Raw genomic sequence first — 17,111 nt, 5'->3', positions numbered from 1 at the left:
CCTCTCCTTTAACTGCCTGTTAAAAAACACCCCGATTTTAACGAGCAGCTGTCATAATGTTAAACTGGGATTAGCAGTTCCCAAAAGCAGACTCCCTCTGCAATCTATGCTCCTTTAGTCCTTCCCCGGAAGGCAATTCCTTTCTTCATACACCTGTCCAGGTGGGCTAGATTAAGTGAGAAGCAGTTAGAGCACTAGTTCGAAGGGCCCCGGGCATGGGGAGGAGATAACAAGAAGGGGAAGAGATTGAGTTAATGAGTTGCAGAATAGCTCCTGTAATCTTCTTGACGGTTCTTTCCTCATTCCACACCTGGATGGACTTCAAACTGGATCTACCTCTGCAAGCGCATGGCTTGTAAAATTAAAACCCGAAGGACAGAGAAGGATGTCGACCTGGGGAGACAAAAGAGCTGCAGTTTCAGACATGAAACCCTGCTTTTTTTCCAAGGGAAAGAAGCCAAGGATATGCTTGCTTGCTCTCTCCTACAAAACCTCCAGACTAAACTCATCATGATTAATTAAATGAAAGCAAGTTTTCTAGGCAACTGACTAGCAGCCCCTTCAAAACAGACCCTTTAATCAGAAACAACCACTGGGATAACAAAGAAAATACCCCTCCACACACATATTTTCCAGCATAGCCTCTGGTCCAGCAGACTCAACACCAAACCAACAACCACCCAGCAGGAGTTTTTACAAGGAAGTCTCTGAAGTGTCCTCATTTGGATGTGGACACAGAGAGGGCCTGACTTCAGCTGCTGGCTGGAATCATCCATCGAGCTGGGAAACGAGCAGCAAAGCGCACCCGGTGTCACAAATTCCTCCTGGCATCAGCAGAGCTATAACCTCACTCTACAGTTAGAGCTTGAACGGGTTGCATGTGGCTGAAAGGGTTAATGGTGCTTTGTTATTTGCCTCCAAAATTATCCCAGAACAGGTGTGGACTGGACACAGAAAGGTTATTTTCAAGTGAACAGCTTGGTAAATAGCCTAACACTACCATCTCAATTACTTCCAACCAGCGTGGCAGAATCCAATATGTAGGTCAGGGACAAAGTCAAAAAGAAAGAAAAAGTCTAAAGTAAGGCTGCACTTTGATCAGATTTCCTCGATTTTAGCAAGACAAAAGAGTCACTCCCTGGAATGCGGTTATCTCCTGGCAAACACTCTCAGTGTGTGTTTTCAGACATACCTCTCTAGGTACGCCAATGAATCCCCAGGACTCCACCTGCTGATAGAGCTAAAGGGCAGCCCAAAGCTGTAGGAGAATCTCACCAGCCAGCCCGTAAAGACGGATTATGCCCCGCTCCAACTCTCTGCACCACAGACCCCAGAAGAGGACAGCTCCACTGTGTTAGGTGCTGCTCAGACTTACCTTCTCTTACTCGTAAGGAAAGGATAAGGCAGTATTTGGGGCTGAAGAATGTATTCCCCCATGAGATTTTCAGAGAAACCTAAGAAAAGCCCTATGCCAAATGCAGACATTTCAGCACATCCCACTTCACAAATGCTGGTAAGCAGAAATAAGGGCACACAAGGTAGTATAATTAAGCACTGGCAACAAAAGCAGCACACACCAGATAAAACAAGGAAATAACAGCGGATCAGGAGTGGATCAAGGCCAAATATTTGAACTCCCCAAACTGAGATGAGCTTCTAGGAAAAGAGGCTCTAGAGAAGGAAAGTAAGGAAGGAAACCAGAAGCTTGATTTGGGCGAACAGAGCACACAGGGGACAGAGCAGATGTGGACTCCAGTTTGTGTGACTCTCACAAATGCAAACCAATCTCTGTTGCAGTCGCACACCTTCTCCCCCCTCCACTTAGACCTCCCCCACAGGTTGGTGAGCTGCTTCTGGAGAGGCACCAGTTTCCCAAGAGAAGTGAATTCAGACCAACTCACTTTTTGCCCTTACACAGCTCTTTCATCACCTACATGCACAAAACCCCTGTTAATCCTCTGCCAGGCACAGCCTAAGTCTGTTTTCACTGGAAGACTTGCTCACATTTGAAAGTTCGAATATGGCATCTGTCTTGAAAGCTTCAGCCAGCATACCTGAGCCAGGCTGGAAACTCCCATCCCTGAAGCATGGCACAGTGGAACAGAAGAAGTGCCAGGACAAGCTGGAGCAGCTGACAAGTGGCATGACCCAACATACATACACACACTTTTCTCATCTTTTCAGGGAAGGCCAGACATACACTTCAAATTTGTTCCACTGGCCATGCCCTGAACTCAGTACTAGGGAACCGCAAAAGCTCTCCTTGCTTACAGTGACTGCCAATAGCATAAAAAAATGCTTCTCCAGAGCATCTTCCAGCCACGCCAAAGAAACTGCGGGTGGGATTCCCCCGGGCCTGTTCCTCTGTGAGCAGGGAGGACCCCCTTGCCCCCCACTCATGCCCCAGAGCCTCTCAAGAGGAGTCCAAAGCCTCCACACGCTGACTCTAAAGCAGACCCATTCCTTAGGGCCACTGTCACTTCCAACCCTGTCAGAGTACCAGCGCTGAGCAGACTTCATTTTCTAACCTCAGAAACGGGCTTCAACAGTTCCCAAGGAAAGCTGTTGAGATTCCTCAGGTTGCTCTTAACTCCACACAGTGAGGTATTTCCTCCATAAAGTGTTTTCCTTTAAGTGTGTTTTCCACCCTTAGCCTCATGTCTACACGGACAAACTGGCATTCATTCTCCCAAGGCTTGCGATTCCCCCTCACCTTAAGTCCCATCACTACAGTCTCCAACCCGAGACGAAAGGGCATAGATGGGACTCTGGAAGTCATTCACACACAACACTGCCAGCTCTCCCATTATCTTCAATGCAGCATCCTCTGCCACTGCATCGCGTCACGGGGAAGGAGCAATACGCGTCAGACTCATCTCGGGTAGAGGCAAATTACATCTCTCTACTGTGGTTTCTCTCTGTAAGGCATGAATGACACTCCACTACTCCTTCTGTGAGCTGAGGTTTATATCAAACACGCTCGCAGACTGAGGTTCTTACGTTATTTTGCCAGCTGAACTCTGCATCAGTCAAACGTGACCGGACAATTAGAGGGGGAGGGAATACGAACCCAAAGAGCGATGCCAGAGCGCCCAGGACACGTCCTAGGGGAGTGCTCTGCCAGAGCAAGCTGAAAGTTATTTCCTAATCTCTTCCACAAATTAAAAAGCTACTGCAATAACTGCTCAATTAGATTTATTTTACTATGGAAATGCTTTAAAGCTGCAGTTAATGCTTCCGTTCAGCCTTTTACACCCTCATGAAGAGAAAGCACAGCAGTACTATTCCAATATTATTTCTCAGCCAAGAGAGAGAGGACACTCCTTGAAACCTTTTTCATGCACAAACCAATCTACCCACTAAGGAAGGTTTCAGGACCAAATTCCCTTCAAAACACATGAGCTAGCAGTTAGAACAAGCCATTTGGGTCAGCCACAGGAATGCATTTAAGAAGCGGGTATCTCAGTACCCCCAAAAGAAGATACATTAATATGCCAAATCGGGGATGGTCCCACAAGCCATGCTGGCTTGTAAAGTATTTGAACCCACCCATAAACATCCCTGGTAGAAGCAAAGGTGTCCAGGCCACACCTCAAGCAGAGTCAGCTTTTGCCAAGCCCGCCAAGGAATTCTTGGGTAACGCAAGCTGACAAGGATGCAGTTTGTTATTCAGCCTGTGACAGAATGATTCAGGGGTTTCCAAGAGCAGGAAATGAAACAGACAATGAAAGCTGGAACAAGATGCTAATGATTCACTACACCAGCCTAGCGATACATTAAGTCTTCTGCAATCAGACGCAGGGCCTAAGCCCACAACATGCTTAGGCTAGTGGAGGGGGACTGGCAGCTACCACGCTGGCTCCGGGATCCAGGAGAGCCAGCAGTGTACTGAGAGGGACTTTTTCAAGGTCAGAAGGAAAAGAAAGTGGTTGAAAGGATGTAAAACCAGCTTGAAAATCTCAAATAAGCCCTAGGTGCTAATACCAGGTTTTTGCAGTGTCAATGCAATTGCAGCAGTCAGGTGGGCAGCGCAGGAGGGACGCTGGAGGACTCTGCTGAATTCAAAGATGTTCTTGCACTCACTTGCTGCCCTAACAGCCCCCTCCCACCCACTCTAGCAGTAAAAAAGGATTACCCAAAAGGGCCTTTCTGAAGCCAAGCCCACAGTGGGAATTCAGGCAAGAGGAATACTGCAGGGATATCCAGGGCAACAGCAACAAGGGAGGGGGGAATGCTTAGCTCTGAGGTGAGCAAAAATTCATTTGTGATAGTTCAATCCTGTGCTAAATGCCAGGAGAGGGAATGGCTCGCTCAGCACTTTCCAAACACTCAGTTTCACCCCCATGCTCCCACCTGGAAGCCCTATTTCTGCAACTGAATCCCAGGAGGGTGCTTCATCCCTTCAGCAAGCATCACAGATCTCACAGCCACACGGGGCCACTGGAATCAGCAGTTTAAGAAAAGGTAAGATCTAGCCAAGAGTTTCATGCTAAAAAAATGACAATAACAAGCAGAGGAAAATTTAAGTAATGCTACAGAAGCTTGAACAGTGACATCTAATTCAGACTGAAATAGCTATTCCTGGAAAGTGGCAGGAGTCCTACTGTGAAAGTCACTTCAAACTAAGCAGTGCTCGTACCTGGCACAGGCAGAAGAAGGAAGGTTAAGTTAGTGTTTCTCTTTCTGTGGGTCTTGGATCCCCAGAACAGGCAGACTGTCCTAAAACAGTAAAATTCTCAGCACTTTCCAGCACTGGTTAACCCTCAGAGTCACCCAAGTCGCACACTCACTTTGCAAAGCCATTTGCTGGAGACAGGTAGCCAGCGTGGCTAGGGGAACGGGGGCAGAGAGCTTGAGCTAGGACCACCAACTCCCCGCTCCAACCCCACAGCTCTTGGGGGATGTTGCACCAGGAGCCCAGCCAGCCCCAGCCCTCTGCACCTTCTCCCAGGAGCTACCAGACCCCGGGAGATTCCGACAGCGCTTTGGGGAGACGCAAGCAGCTGAGCCCAGCTACCCACCCACCGCCCTGAAACACACTTCAGCTGCACCACGATCTTTCACACCCTGACCACGCTCTCTACCGTGGCTTAACCTGGACTGCGTTTCTATAAGTCGCAACTCACCTCTACGCCTTGACACTTTGCCCCTACGTATGAAGAATCCCTAATGACACCGCACTTGCAGAGATGTTTTGTTTTGCTTTGGGTTGTGGTTTTTTTTTTTTTTTTAATTGTTGAGTTCTTGACCTTTTCCAAGGTGTTTTTTCAAGGACTTTTCACAGGCTTGTATTGCCTGTTCTTGTAGAGTCCTTCAAATCATTACAATGATAGGAGATATCTAAACACTTAAGCTAAACCCAACAAAATTCTAAAGGAATACACTGGAAAAATAAAATCTGTCCTTGAGGCCGAGGGGATATTTGCCAAAGCATTTCTCATCCCCTCTTCCAGCCTGTTTTCTGCTGTTAAGCTTCACCAGGAAAGCAACTTCTCCGGCACGTTTGTGAAGTGCCCGCTAACCACGCCATGTAGCTGTGCAATCCTGAAGTCATCCAAATTCCTTGCCCGCAAGATTTCTGGGGCAGAGAAATACAGGCATATAAATACGATTATTTAGCATGCAACACAGCAGTAAGAGTGGGACACCTTCCATAGGTCACAGCTCCATCTACTGACTATTTCACAAAATAACAGTGTGGAAACCTTCGGGGAAAGCTGCTCGAAGCGAGCCCGTCCCCCCTGACTGGGCTTTGGACACACGGCTCTTGGCAAGCATTTAGGAAGAATTCCAGCGCAGCAGCTCTGCCCAAAAGGGAGAAGTAAATCTCCCTTTTCTGCAAAAAAACCTCTTTGCACAGCAACAGGTCTGGGGTCACGCTTGAACCTACAACTGTGGGTCCTCCAATTGTGGTATTTTAGTGTTTCTGGAATGACTGCTGCAGTGGTTTTAACAGAAGAGTTATTTAAACAAAGACAACACACGCTGGGAGCTAAGCACTTTGGCAAAGTTAGGGTTCAAGCATAAAAGGGAAAACATTGTATTCGTTAGATCCGCTACTATCTGAAGTGTGGCAGCAGCTGAGCACCATGTGATAGGAAAAAAAATGTCATTTTACAGAGAAACTGAGACTAGACCACTGTCACATGTGAAATCTGAGGAAGATCAGGGAAGTGGATATGGATCACTCAAGCCACATCTCCCACTCTAACCACTAGGCCCCTGTTACGTGCACAGAGTATCTCCCTGAACCATAAAGGAGATTACTCCTCCCATTCACACAGAAGAGAAAAGAATAAAGAAAAACACTGCAATGATTTATCTGCCCAGAGGGAAACAGTCTTCTCTAAAGCTCAGAGGAGACCTTGCCCTTGCAAGCCTCTTGTTTGCTGATGAGGGCTCCAGATGAGTGCTGTTCTGCTTACTGTGTTTCATTGCAAAAGAGGCAGAACTGAATCAGAGGCTTTTTAATGACTTAAATACATAAACTAATCTGTCCCAAATAGCAGCAAACTTCAACCAGAAAAGTGCCCACAAGAAAACTGGACACCACAGAGCTATCACAAGACTAACAGACGTGAGAACAACTCTCTTTTTGGGCCAGTAGAACAGAAATACATAATACTATCCTTATTTTAGTCACACGAAGAATTTGAGAATCAGTTCAGGCTTTAAGCCACCAGTGTGATGCGGGAGATTTAATACCCAAGCTCCCATCACCACACCCTGTATATACACCATCTTCCAGTACAACTCCACAGCTGAAACCAGTCTCTTCTCCTCAGATCAGTCCCAAGCTCTTCTGTGATCCAAACCCTCCTGTGCCTCCACATCTGAAAAAGGATTACACCGCACTAAATCGCATTTTCAAGCCCTCCCAGCTCTACCACCTGCAGCAAACTACTGGTGCATGCCCAGCCCTAGGCCATGCCAGTTTCCACTCACGTTTCTTCTCTTTTTAGAGGCATTGCGAGAATGGGAATCACTTTGGCCCCATCTCCCTGTCCAAAAACAGCAATCACTTGACTGCTCTCAGCCTAAACAAGACCATTTCCACAGCCCTAAAACAGGAACTCTAACCCTTAATAGGACCCAAGGAATATGGATCAGTTCCCCCAGCTCAAGAAAGGGAGCAAATAAAGGCTCACAGCCTTGCCTTCCCTCCTCTCGCCTCCTCTTTCCCACACACTCTCTGTGTTTTCCCTGCACACGCAGCATCTGCACACATTCCAAACAAAAAAACAACAACAAAAAAAAGGATAAATCACCTTATTTCATTCTGGCACAAGGATATATAACTTCAAACTTGCTGCCCAATGGGATCTTCCCATTTAAAACTTGGATTAAAGAGACACCAGCTGCACATTTTCAGAGAAAGCCATGCTGGGTGAATTAGAGCCTTATCCACAGGTTTAAGCAATGAACTAGCTCACACACGGATTTTATGGCACATCTCTTTGCCCTTGGACTAGTAGACAAAATGCAGTCAAGAGAAAGCCAATTCCTGACCCCATCTGAAGGCACATTTGTGCAAGGATGAGAATGGGATCACTGGAAAAGTCACGTGGTTAAAGACTGATGACTTGTGGAAGACTCCAGGCTTTGCTTACACATCATTTTCTGTATTTTCTTCCTTCCATTTTATTACTAGAGACAGTTGCATGAGAACAGGATCTTTGTTGCTTAGGAAAGCATCTGCTCCCACTGCTTATCCTCCTCCTGAAGTCATAATCTTACGTGACATCAAAATCATTTCCAGAGCCACCAATTACAGTGTCACAGAGGATTATGACTTCAGGTGTAGAATGTGCAGCAGGAGCAGATGCTCTCTTCAGGAAAAAAAACAAAAACCACACTTCAAAAAAATCCTGTTTTCATACAAACGTCCCTATTAATAAAATACAAAAGAAGAAAAATAGTATGACAGACAGAACTGTTGCTAAATATAAAAATAGTTTTTCACATTTCCACGAGGCATCAGCTGCTCTTTGGAAAGTTCCCAGGATTTAAATTATTGAGAGGTACAGAATGTAGTGAGAATCTGTCCACAACAGAGAAAGGGGGAGAAAAGACTGCAGAACAGCATATTTCTGCTCAGCAAGTGGACATTAAAATTTTGGCCAGTGCCACAATGGCATCTCAGAGGGGAGGGCAAGATAAAAAACAGGAATTGTGGGTCTTTGGTTCTTTCTAAGGATCCTCAAAGCACAACTGAAATCAACCAAGAAATGTGTTTACAGATATGAAGCTCTGTGAAAAACAAACTCAAAGAATCCTTGTCACATCACACAGAGTTTACTTAGATGTTTCCAACAATCACTATCCCAGAAGGACAGAGAGCCTTTTAGAGGCAGTAACAAACAATCTCGTGTGAAGTTTGGTAGGTAGCTAATATAGTCATAGGCTCTTCTGGATTTGATCCGCGGAAACAAGCCAAGTGTAATAAGTCAGTTTGAAGCTGGAGAAAGGCTGGGGGGGAGGAGCACCCTTTAGGATGCAGTAATAATGCCATGTGACTTGAAATTTTTATTAGAGCTTAACAGGGCAAAGCAACAGTAGGTGACAAAGAAAACAGACTGAAGGCGGAGAAAAAGCCTTATAGAAAAAAAAAAATAATGGAAAGTCTGTTGCATGGGAAATATTTTGTAAGATGACTGCCACTATTAGAAGATTTCAAAATGCCAAACGTAATTAAAAGCTCTCTTTTCAAATGCAGTTCACGGCTCCACACAAACGTTTCCCACCACGTGAGCCTCAGAACACTGCAAGGGGCCAAGCAAAATGCATTTAAGAACTGCCAAACGTGCAAAGGCAGTTTGTACCAATTCTCCCCCCCCACACATCCCCAGAAGAAAAACCCTTCACAACAACCCTTCAAAGGCTTTGAATTGCACTGCCAGGGGATTATCGGTAAGTGACATTTACAAGTGATTAGAGGACAGAGAATTATCTTAGTCACTTGTGGGAAAGGAGGAAAGCTTCAAGGTCAAATCTCTCAGTACTTAAAATGTCGGCAGATGTTTTGTTTACACAAAAAGTGTCATTTGATTTATGATGGAGCTTTACATCCAGAACTTCAACCCAGCCAACGGAACTGCAGAGAACATGGGTGGGAATGGAATCAAAAATTCATATAATACCTTCAAATATTTCACTGATTCACTCTTATTAAAATAAGAGGCTAGTTCATGTGCCAAGCGGTTACACAGTACCTATTAGTTTCTTGGAACAAGTGCTCCAAGCCATATAAACCTTGGCAAGCAAGGAAATGGAGATAAATCTTCAACAGCTCGAGAAATCCCACATCAACCCCTTTCCGCACTCACCTCCGGACAATGGATTGCTGGAGATTTTTGCAAACGGTAAGAGATTCTCCCATAAACATGTGGCACATGATGACCTCAAGGCAGTTGGCCATGAATGACATCACTGCGTCAGACTGCAGAGTCCCACTCCGGGAGACGATGCAAAGCCGCTGGAGAGAGGAGCAATGACTCAGTGCCTGGAAGAACTGGGCGCCCGCACAGAAGTACGGCTGTTCCAGCCTGCAAGAATAAACAAAAACAAGTCAATGGGTAATTCATGCTTGGGCCACTTTCAGGCAAGAGGGAAGACAGCATATTCATGGGGGGCTGGCAAATGGAGCAACCGGTGTCCCCCACTGCCTGTTTCACTTCGACATGCAATAATCTTCTACTTGCTTATGCCAGCGGTATGGGCTAACCAACCCAACATTGCAAGATCAGACCCCTTGCTTGCTAGTTACTCTTGAACAGTGTGTGCTAAAGGACAAGGACACAAATAGGCAGAAAGGCCCTAAACTGCAGAATTCCAGCACCCACAGGGAGTAAGCCTGGTTTTGCAAGTCTTCCACAAAGCATGTGGGGTAAGATGGGCCTTTCGTCTGACCAGTAGATCCATTCTGGTCTTAAAACAAGCACAGCCCGGCTTTTGGTACCTGACATCCACCAAGCAGCTGATGTGCATTTAGGGACTTACTGCTCCAGTGCACCAAACACTCATCAAACTGGTTACCTTCAGTTTACTGCCTAGAGAGAAGCAGGCATGAAAAATTCACAATGATGCAGAACTTGGGCCTCTGAGCCAACAGAGTGACCACAACCAGCCCTCCCCAGTCAGAGGATGGCAAAGGATCAAAGCTACTTCTCTCCCACAGGAAGAATAACCATCATCAATCCAACCTTTATCTTAAACGCTTGGCCCAGAGAAGAGAGACAGGATCCTCTATTGTGGCTATCCACAATCTTACATCACAGCCCAGAGCAGGACAACAACATGACATGGTGAAGCCATACCTGCTCAACAAGGGGTCTGTGTTTTAACTAGCAGCAGAATGGAGGACACCTTCACAGAGACAGTCTGCAGGAAGCAGGAGAGTACATGTGCATAGCGCAGATTTACTACAGGGCCTCAGAGCACTTGGGAAACCCAGTCATTGGGTCAGCAAGGCCAAGAGCTCCAAGGTTAATCCATTAGATGATAACAAGCTGTCAGTCCCAACCTGATCTGGATAATCTCTGCATAGGCTTTTGTAGTAGGTGGGGGTATCTCAGCAACTTAATCCTGTTAATTGATAAATTCTGGTTTTGAGTCTCAGCCTGTGACTGCTGGTCAGGTAGCACTGCCCGAAGAGATCCTCACAGCCCACGAGCACTGTGGGTAATAACTTAAGATTAATGTTAATGAAATGGGAAGCCTCTTCAATTTTTCATCAGCGTTATTGGTCCACTGTCAGTTTAGGACAAAAAGCACAGAATACCCTGCAACCTCACAGCCAGCTTCTCTGTGACACGACAGCCATACTTGCAATACTGCCTTTCACTCGCTAGATGACAATGTTGCTTTGGAATATCCCCTTAAACTAGTTTCTCAGCCTGGAAAATGGGGAGGGAAAAAAAGGGTAGAAGCAGCAGAGCATTAGTCAAATGAAAAGGAAACTACACTATCAGGAGGAAATGCTAAACATTAAAATCCTCTTAAACCTATATAAAACCTTAGACTTTACTCGGGAAAGAACAATGGCAGCTTACATTGAAACTCCTGGCTGTTACAAGGCAACACCCTTGTTCGTTCTTTATTCAAGGCTCTACGCTGCCTCCCATCTTTATTGCTCTTGGCCTCCATTTCAAACTCTCTAGAAACTACAGGGCCTAGACCGAGTGAAACAACACTGCACACCCAAACCTCCTTCCCCAGATCTTAGTTCTTCCACAGCTGTTTAGCCTCCTGAAGGTTAAAGATACATTCACATGAGCCAAGCCATTAAGCAACCGAATTTCCAACAGCTGTCATGCCTTGGATGAGAGACCAACACACCCCTTGTCAGTTATAAATGGGAAGTGGTAGAAAATTAAAACCCTCCTGAGGTGTTTTAGCCACCCTGGCTTCCTTCACTATTGCAATGGATCAGGAACATGCACACAAACACCAGTCTCAGCCGATGAGCAATAATTTAAGCCACACTAATTGCCTTTATGATCACAGGAGTGACCTTGCTGTTACTACTGTTAGGCATTTTAGACCCATTTTGTGAACAGAGGATGACAATGGGACTGACAGGTCTAGCAGTTTCACCAACAGAAGCTGATCTAGGGGAAAAAAAAAGGAAAATAAAGCATCTTTCTCAAGTAATAACATTTATGTTCATATGGACTGGTGCAAGGAAACAGTCACTGTTTGTGCCCTTTGCTTTCATAAGCACATTTTGGCTACTGTGAAGCAACTTTATGCACCCTTTAGGATCAGATCCTAAAGGATCTAAAGATCTAAAAAGGATCTAAAAAGATCTAAAAGATCTAAAGGATCCTACCAAGAAAGGAACATCACAGGACAAACTTTAAATTCAGAGTGCTTTCAATATACTATCAAGAAAAGAAAAAGAAACTGAAAAGTAGGGCAAGATTTTAATACAAACCAAAGGCAGAAAAATATCTAATTGGAAACCTGAGGAGAACTCTATTATCTAGAACTCTACCTTATCTCTTCCTTCCTGGAAATTTAAGAGAAGTACACGCACACAAAGCCAAAAAGTCAGCAAAGGCATGTAGTATTTAACCTAGCCCGGACAGGCTGCTAGCTCCTAAATATGCAGCATCCACTCTTCCTTATCTAAAAGGAAGGCAGTTGCAGCATAGAGACTTTTTGCTCTTAAACACTGATTAAAGGGCATATCCTGAGCCCTCAAGGACAGCATGCAGTGCCTCCCTGTTCTCCACAAGTCAGGAAGGAAAATACCCAGTTTTCAAGCCATTACAACAACTTTTGACGAGAACAGAAACACTTGCAGATTTAACACTAGCCACAACAAACCACGCATTACATTTCTGGAGATCCACAAACAAAATGGAGATGTTCAACAGTAGCCCCTCACCTGAGATCTCTCAAACACTTGCAGTGTTTCAGCATGTCCATGAGAGCAGACATATAGGCCACTTTCCCCATCATGCCCAGGTTGGCCAACGAAAGAGTCCGCAAATGCTGGCACTCCAATCCAATGTTAATAAGCCCAGAGCCAGTAATAATATTTGGCAGTTGTGCTAAGGTGAGGCTCTGCAAATAAGTCAATTGGCTAATGGCAGCCACCTCTGAATCCCCCACGCTTTGTGCCCGGACACAAGGAGGCAACGAGTTCCGAATTGCTGGCTCGTTGCGGGGCATGGCAGAGGAAAAACTGGACCCAATTATTTCCAAGGTTTCCAAAAATCGGAGGCTTCTCAACAGAGCCCAGAACACTGAAGAGTCTATCTTCTGATTTACCAGGTCTGATAAGTTCCTCGGATATGTCTGTATCCCAATCCGAACTTTCCTTCCAAATGTTTGGGGCACCAAATTAGATGCCGTGGGAGGCTTTTCCACATTTGCAGCAACATCTGTGATGGAGCAAACCGGTAGTGCTAACGAGAGCAGGTGCTTTAGCCTGGACAGAAGCTGGCACAAGTGATTCCCTATGCTTTCTGAGCTGTGATGGTGAGCTGCAGAGAGGTTGAGGTGTCTCAGGTTGCAGCAAGACACAACCAGGCTTTCCAGAATGCTACTGTCAATGTCATCTTCTGCTTTTCGAAACAAGGACTCTGGAGCCAGACAGTGAACGCAGCCACTGAGATTCAGACTGGTCAAGCTTTTAAGATCCTTCCCACCATTAATAACCCTCTGGATCAGGTGACCACCAGATAAGGTGCATCGGCTAAAGCTGAAGTAGAAAGGGTTGTTGAACTTCAAGTGTTGCAGGAGCCCAGAGCCATTAATCCAGGCTTTGGGCAATTGTAAAGCATCCAGACGTACATTTCGAGCCATAGAGTCCAGGAGGTTTTTAGTGGCTCCTGTCTCTGCAAAGCTACCGGGGGCAGAAATAAGGAAGGCGTGAAGGTTCTCAGGTGTCCGATCGCTTAGCACTGCCAAGTACAGCCTCACCACCTCCTGATTAACGTAGCCAGGAGCCAGCCTGGCATAGAAGACGCGGAGGTTCTGGTAGTGGGGCACATTGCTCTCACCTACCATTAGCTGCCCAGAGAGCATAAAACCTTCTCGCGAGCGATCAAGGATCTCAAAATAAAGCAGCAGTTTCTCAAGGCTAGTGCAGCACGGAACGACACCATATGACGGCGTGTAAAGGGTTTGCTTCAATTCCGAGACACGGCTAAGCGTGGCTTTACACTCACTGCTTAGCTGACTGGCATCGAAACCCGGATTTACGTCTATCGCCAGGGAGCGCAGGTGCTGGAGCGTGGACAGCATCTTTGAGAGACGGAGAGAGGTGACGTGGCACCCAGACAGGTTCAGTTTTACCAGGTTCTTGCATCGTGTTACATGATCAATAGTGGAGCTGGGCAGCCAATAGCACCCAGCCATGTTCAGCTGGTAAATCTCTTTTCCGATATCCCTCATCAGTTGCTTCACTTTGTCTTTGTTTACCTGTACTCAAACAAAACCAGATTCAATGAGATATATGGCAATGGTGTGTACTGACTCAGTTTCCCATCTGAAGATGGGGATAAGAGTGGTTAGCACTTAGATTACGTCGCTTATCCAAATGTTTGAGGATGCCAGCACAGTCTAAGAATTATTATACTGCTGGTAGCTGGCTCAGTCTGCCATGCTTTAAGAGTCCAAAAGTCTTAAAGAGTCCTTTAGCTTCTTAGTCTGTGCAGTTCTGCGTTACTGACTGAGGCCAAATCTGTTCAGCAACTGATAGTGGAATGGAGGACCATCTCCATTTTCTAACAGCAAAGCTATTTCAGCAGAACTAGCTATCTATGGAAACTCAAACTGAAAGAAGAATGTTCCCATCCTCCTTCATCCAGTTTCCTCTTTTGGAAATGAGTAAGAGAGGCTTCCCCTTGCCTGCACTTGGTGATACAGTCCTCATAAAATGTATCACCCTTCACTCCCAAGCTTTATTTTTGTTATAACATATATACAATTTCTGGCTTAGCTGACTGCATGCCTGATAGCAATATGCACAAGATTTTTTTTGCACAACAACATGGAAAATGTATTTTGAGAAAATAACTTTACACAACCACAGCTACAAATGGAAAGTCACGTTTACTTTCATTTTAGCTTCAAGAAACACAGAGAAGATAGCTTTCACTGACAGTATTTTATATAACTAAGGGAGCACAGAGCTGTTCTAACAAAGCATTCTGGAAAACAAATGCTTTTATAAAACAGTTTATTGTTTATTTGATATCAGAGTTCAAGAGCATTTCATTTATGCAAACACATTGGAAAGTCCTACTTCTTGGCATTTTTTCAGAAGTCAGATTTGTCTTCATAGCTAACAGAAGAAGCAAGCTACTCTCCCCACCTTATAGTCTTTCTGAAGTAAAACTGTATGGGTTAGACTCTTGTCAAGGCAAAGTGTTGCGAGTTTCCTGCAGGTTCTCCTAACATTCAGGACAAGGTCTGTGCAAGGGACATAGCTGAGGATGTGCAAAAGGATCTCATCTGAGAACTCCATCAAGTTGATGCCATTACTTTCCTCCTCGCTCTCCCCACTTACGATCTCCTGGGGGAAAACAGAGAAAGAAAAAGAAAAAAAGAAAAAAAGAAAAGCTACTAGCTCTGAAACTTAGCAAATCTTGTGAGAAAACAGACACCCCGAGTCTCGTAAGGATTTATAAAGTCAGGCAAACCAGAAACACTTGAATCTTGAAGTACTTACATCCGCATGAAGAAACCAAAAGCTTTCCCTTAGAAGACAATATGGAGGTAGTGCAAAACTTCACACAAAGCCACAGTACCGTCACTCGCTCTTTCACTGTTGGCTACTTTAGAATGCGGGGAAAAAACACTTACATTTATTCCACTTTTGCCACTTACTTTGCAATTGGAAAAGTGACTGTGCCTGATTCTTTCTAAATATAACTCAGCAGTCTCTTTCTACATCTTTCCTCTAAGCGCCATGCATTTCAATAACCGTAAGAGTTATATAACCTTACATATAGAGAGATGTATATGCACAAACAAAACTGCAGTCCAACATCAGACCACCCGTAGCTCTTCTGCAACATGTTTACACATTAACCATACAAAACCACAGGACTGACAGCTGGGCTCTAAATGGGGACTTGAAAACTCCTTTGTTTGTCCACCCCATGCTCCCTTCCTTCGACACTGGGGTGACAAAAGGCACCCCAGCAATCGCACCCCAAACCCCGCAGGACTGCCTTGGCAAGAAGGCGACAAGGCGCACACAGCCTTGCACGGCACGGGGACATGACATGGCCCCCAGCGCAACCCACCGCAATGATGGCGATTTCGGGGGGCGGCTGGGACTTTAGCACCATCTTTAATACAGCTCAAATTGGCATTAATGCCATGGCATCCCCTAAAGGGAAAGGGAATGCTGCTCCCACATCACAGCCTCTGTAAAACCCCCCCAGAGGCACCCCAGAGCCGGGCGATTTCGACGCCCGTACCCAGCCCCGTTAGACGGCGGCAGGCCCGCCTCAGGAACCGGCTCCCCCAGACCTCCCCAGGCCGCCGGGCAGCCCGGGCCGAGCTCTGCGAGGAGAGGGGCCGCCAGCACCTCCCGGCCCCACCGCCGCCATTTGAGCCCCCTCACCGCCCCCGGGGCCAGCTCCAGCCCCTCTCGCCTCGCCCCTATCCCTGAGGGGCCCCGGCTCCCCCCAGTCGCGGCGCTGGCAGATGGCGGCGGAGCCCCGCTACAGCCCCGGTTAACGGCCCTCAGAGGGACCGGGGCGGAGCGGCGGGGGTGCGGAGGGCGAGAGGAGCCCCCGCCTCCCCGCCCCAGCTCACCTCTCCACAGCGCAACATGGCGGCGGCCGCGCGGTCCCGCCGCCGCCGCCTCCCCCGGGCACCGCTCAAACCGGCCGCGTCCCGGCCTGGCTCCCCGCCGGCCCGGCCGCCGCACGGTTCTTCCGGCGCTGCCATGACCCGGCTTCCGCGGCTCGCCACTCCCCCGCCGCTCCCTCGGCCGCCCCGCGCCGCCATCTTGAGCGTGGCCCGGCGTGCGGTGGGAGGGAAGGGCGGTGCCAGCCGTTGTTCGGCGCCATCTTGAGAGCGGCGGCGCCGCCATGATGGGAGTGGCGGGTCCCTGCTGCGACGTCCGCCTCAGTCGTGCCGTCCCCTCACAGGTCGGGTGTCTCTGAGGGCGCCCTCATTTTTGAGGGCGGCAACTCTCTGTGGAGGCGAAATCCGAATTGTTGTACGGGCAGCAGCCTGTCTCCCTCACCTCTGCCCCAAGGCGACCAGTGCTGAGGCGCCGGGGGTGGCAGGAGCCAGGCGAGCCGCCGCTTGGCCTCCTCCACCCTCGGCAGCTCCCAGCCACGGGCCTTCTGCCACCCCAACAGCTGACTCACGCCGGGCCCGCGCCCCACAAAGCTCTGAGTTGGCTCCAAAAATGTAAATCCGCCCTGCAAGGAGCCGCAGGGCACAGGAGTGACTCAGCGGGTGAGCAGGGAGCAAAGGGAGCCCCGCCGGTTTGGTGGGACACCCCACAGGGCTGTTGTGCGGCCCCAGGGGCAGTCACTGCATTAACACCCTGGTTTTCCAGGGGAGGCAGTGGAGCATTTGGGAGAACGATCCTTTCCCAGTTCACGCTGCGGGTTGGAAGCAGCCAGGGCGTG

General features: G+C 47.4%; 1 protein-coding gene across 5 annotated transcripts in view; it reads right to left on the bottom strand.

Annotated features, from left to right (window-relative positions):
• FBXL18 (F-box and leucine rich repeat protein 18) overlaps positions 1-16,398 on the bottom strand; it is a 37,471-nt gene extending 21,073 nt beyond the window's left edge. For 2 of the 5 annotated variants that reach the window (XM_074885731.1, XM_074885728.1), the window contains exons 1-4: positions 16,282-16,391; positions 14,828-15,028; positions 12,392-13,932; positions 9,327-9,545 (exon numbers count right to left, since the gene is read on the bottom strand). In XM_074885731.1, coding sequence (XP_074741832.1) covers positions 9,327-9,545; positions 12,392-13,932; positions 14,828-15,028; positions 16,282-16,299 — 1,979 coding nt within the window. In that variant the 5' untranslated portion in view covers positions 16,300-16,391. Of the gene's footprint in view, positions 1-6,748; positions 6,834-9,326; positions 9,546-12,391; positions 13,933-14,827; positions 15,029-15,184; positions 16,218-16,281 lie in introns of those variants that run through there. The other 3 variants (XM_074885732.1, XM_074885729.1, XM_074885730.1) reach the window with 3 other exon arrangements.
• Between the last annotated feature and the right edge of the window lie 713 nt (positions 16,399-17,111).

Source organism: Strix uralensis, chromosome 16 (assembly GCF_047716275.1).
Source record: "Strix uralensis isolate ZFMK-TIS-50842 chromosome 16, bStrUra1, whole genome shotgun sequence".
Classification (NCBI taxonomy): Eukaryota; Metazoa; Chordata; class Aves; order Strigiformes; family Strigidae; genus Strix; species Strix uralensis.
The sequence above is the reverse complement of the archived record's forward strand: the minus strand, read 5'-3'. Positions and strand labels throughout refer to the sequence as shown.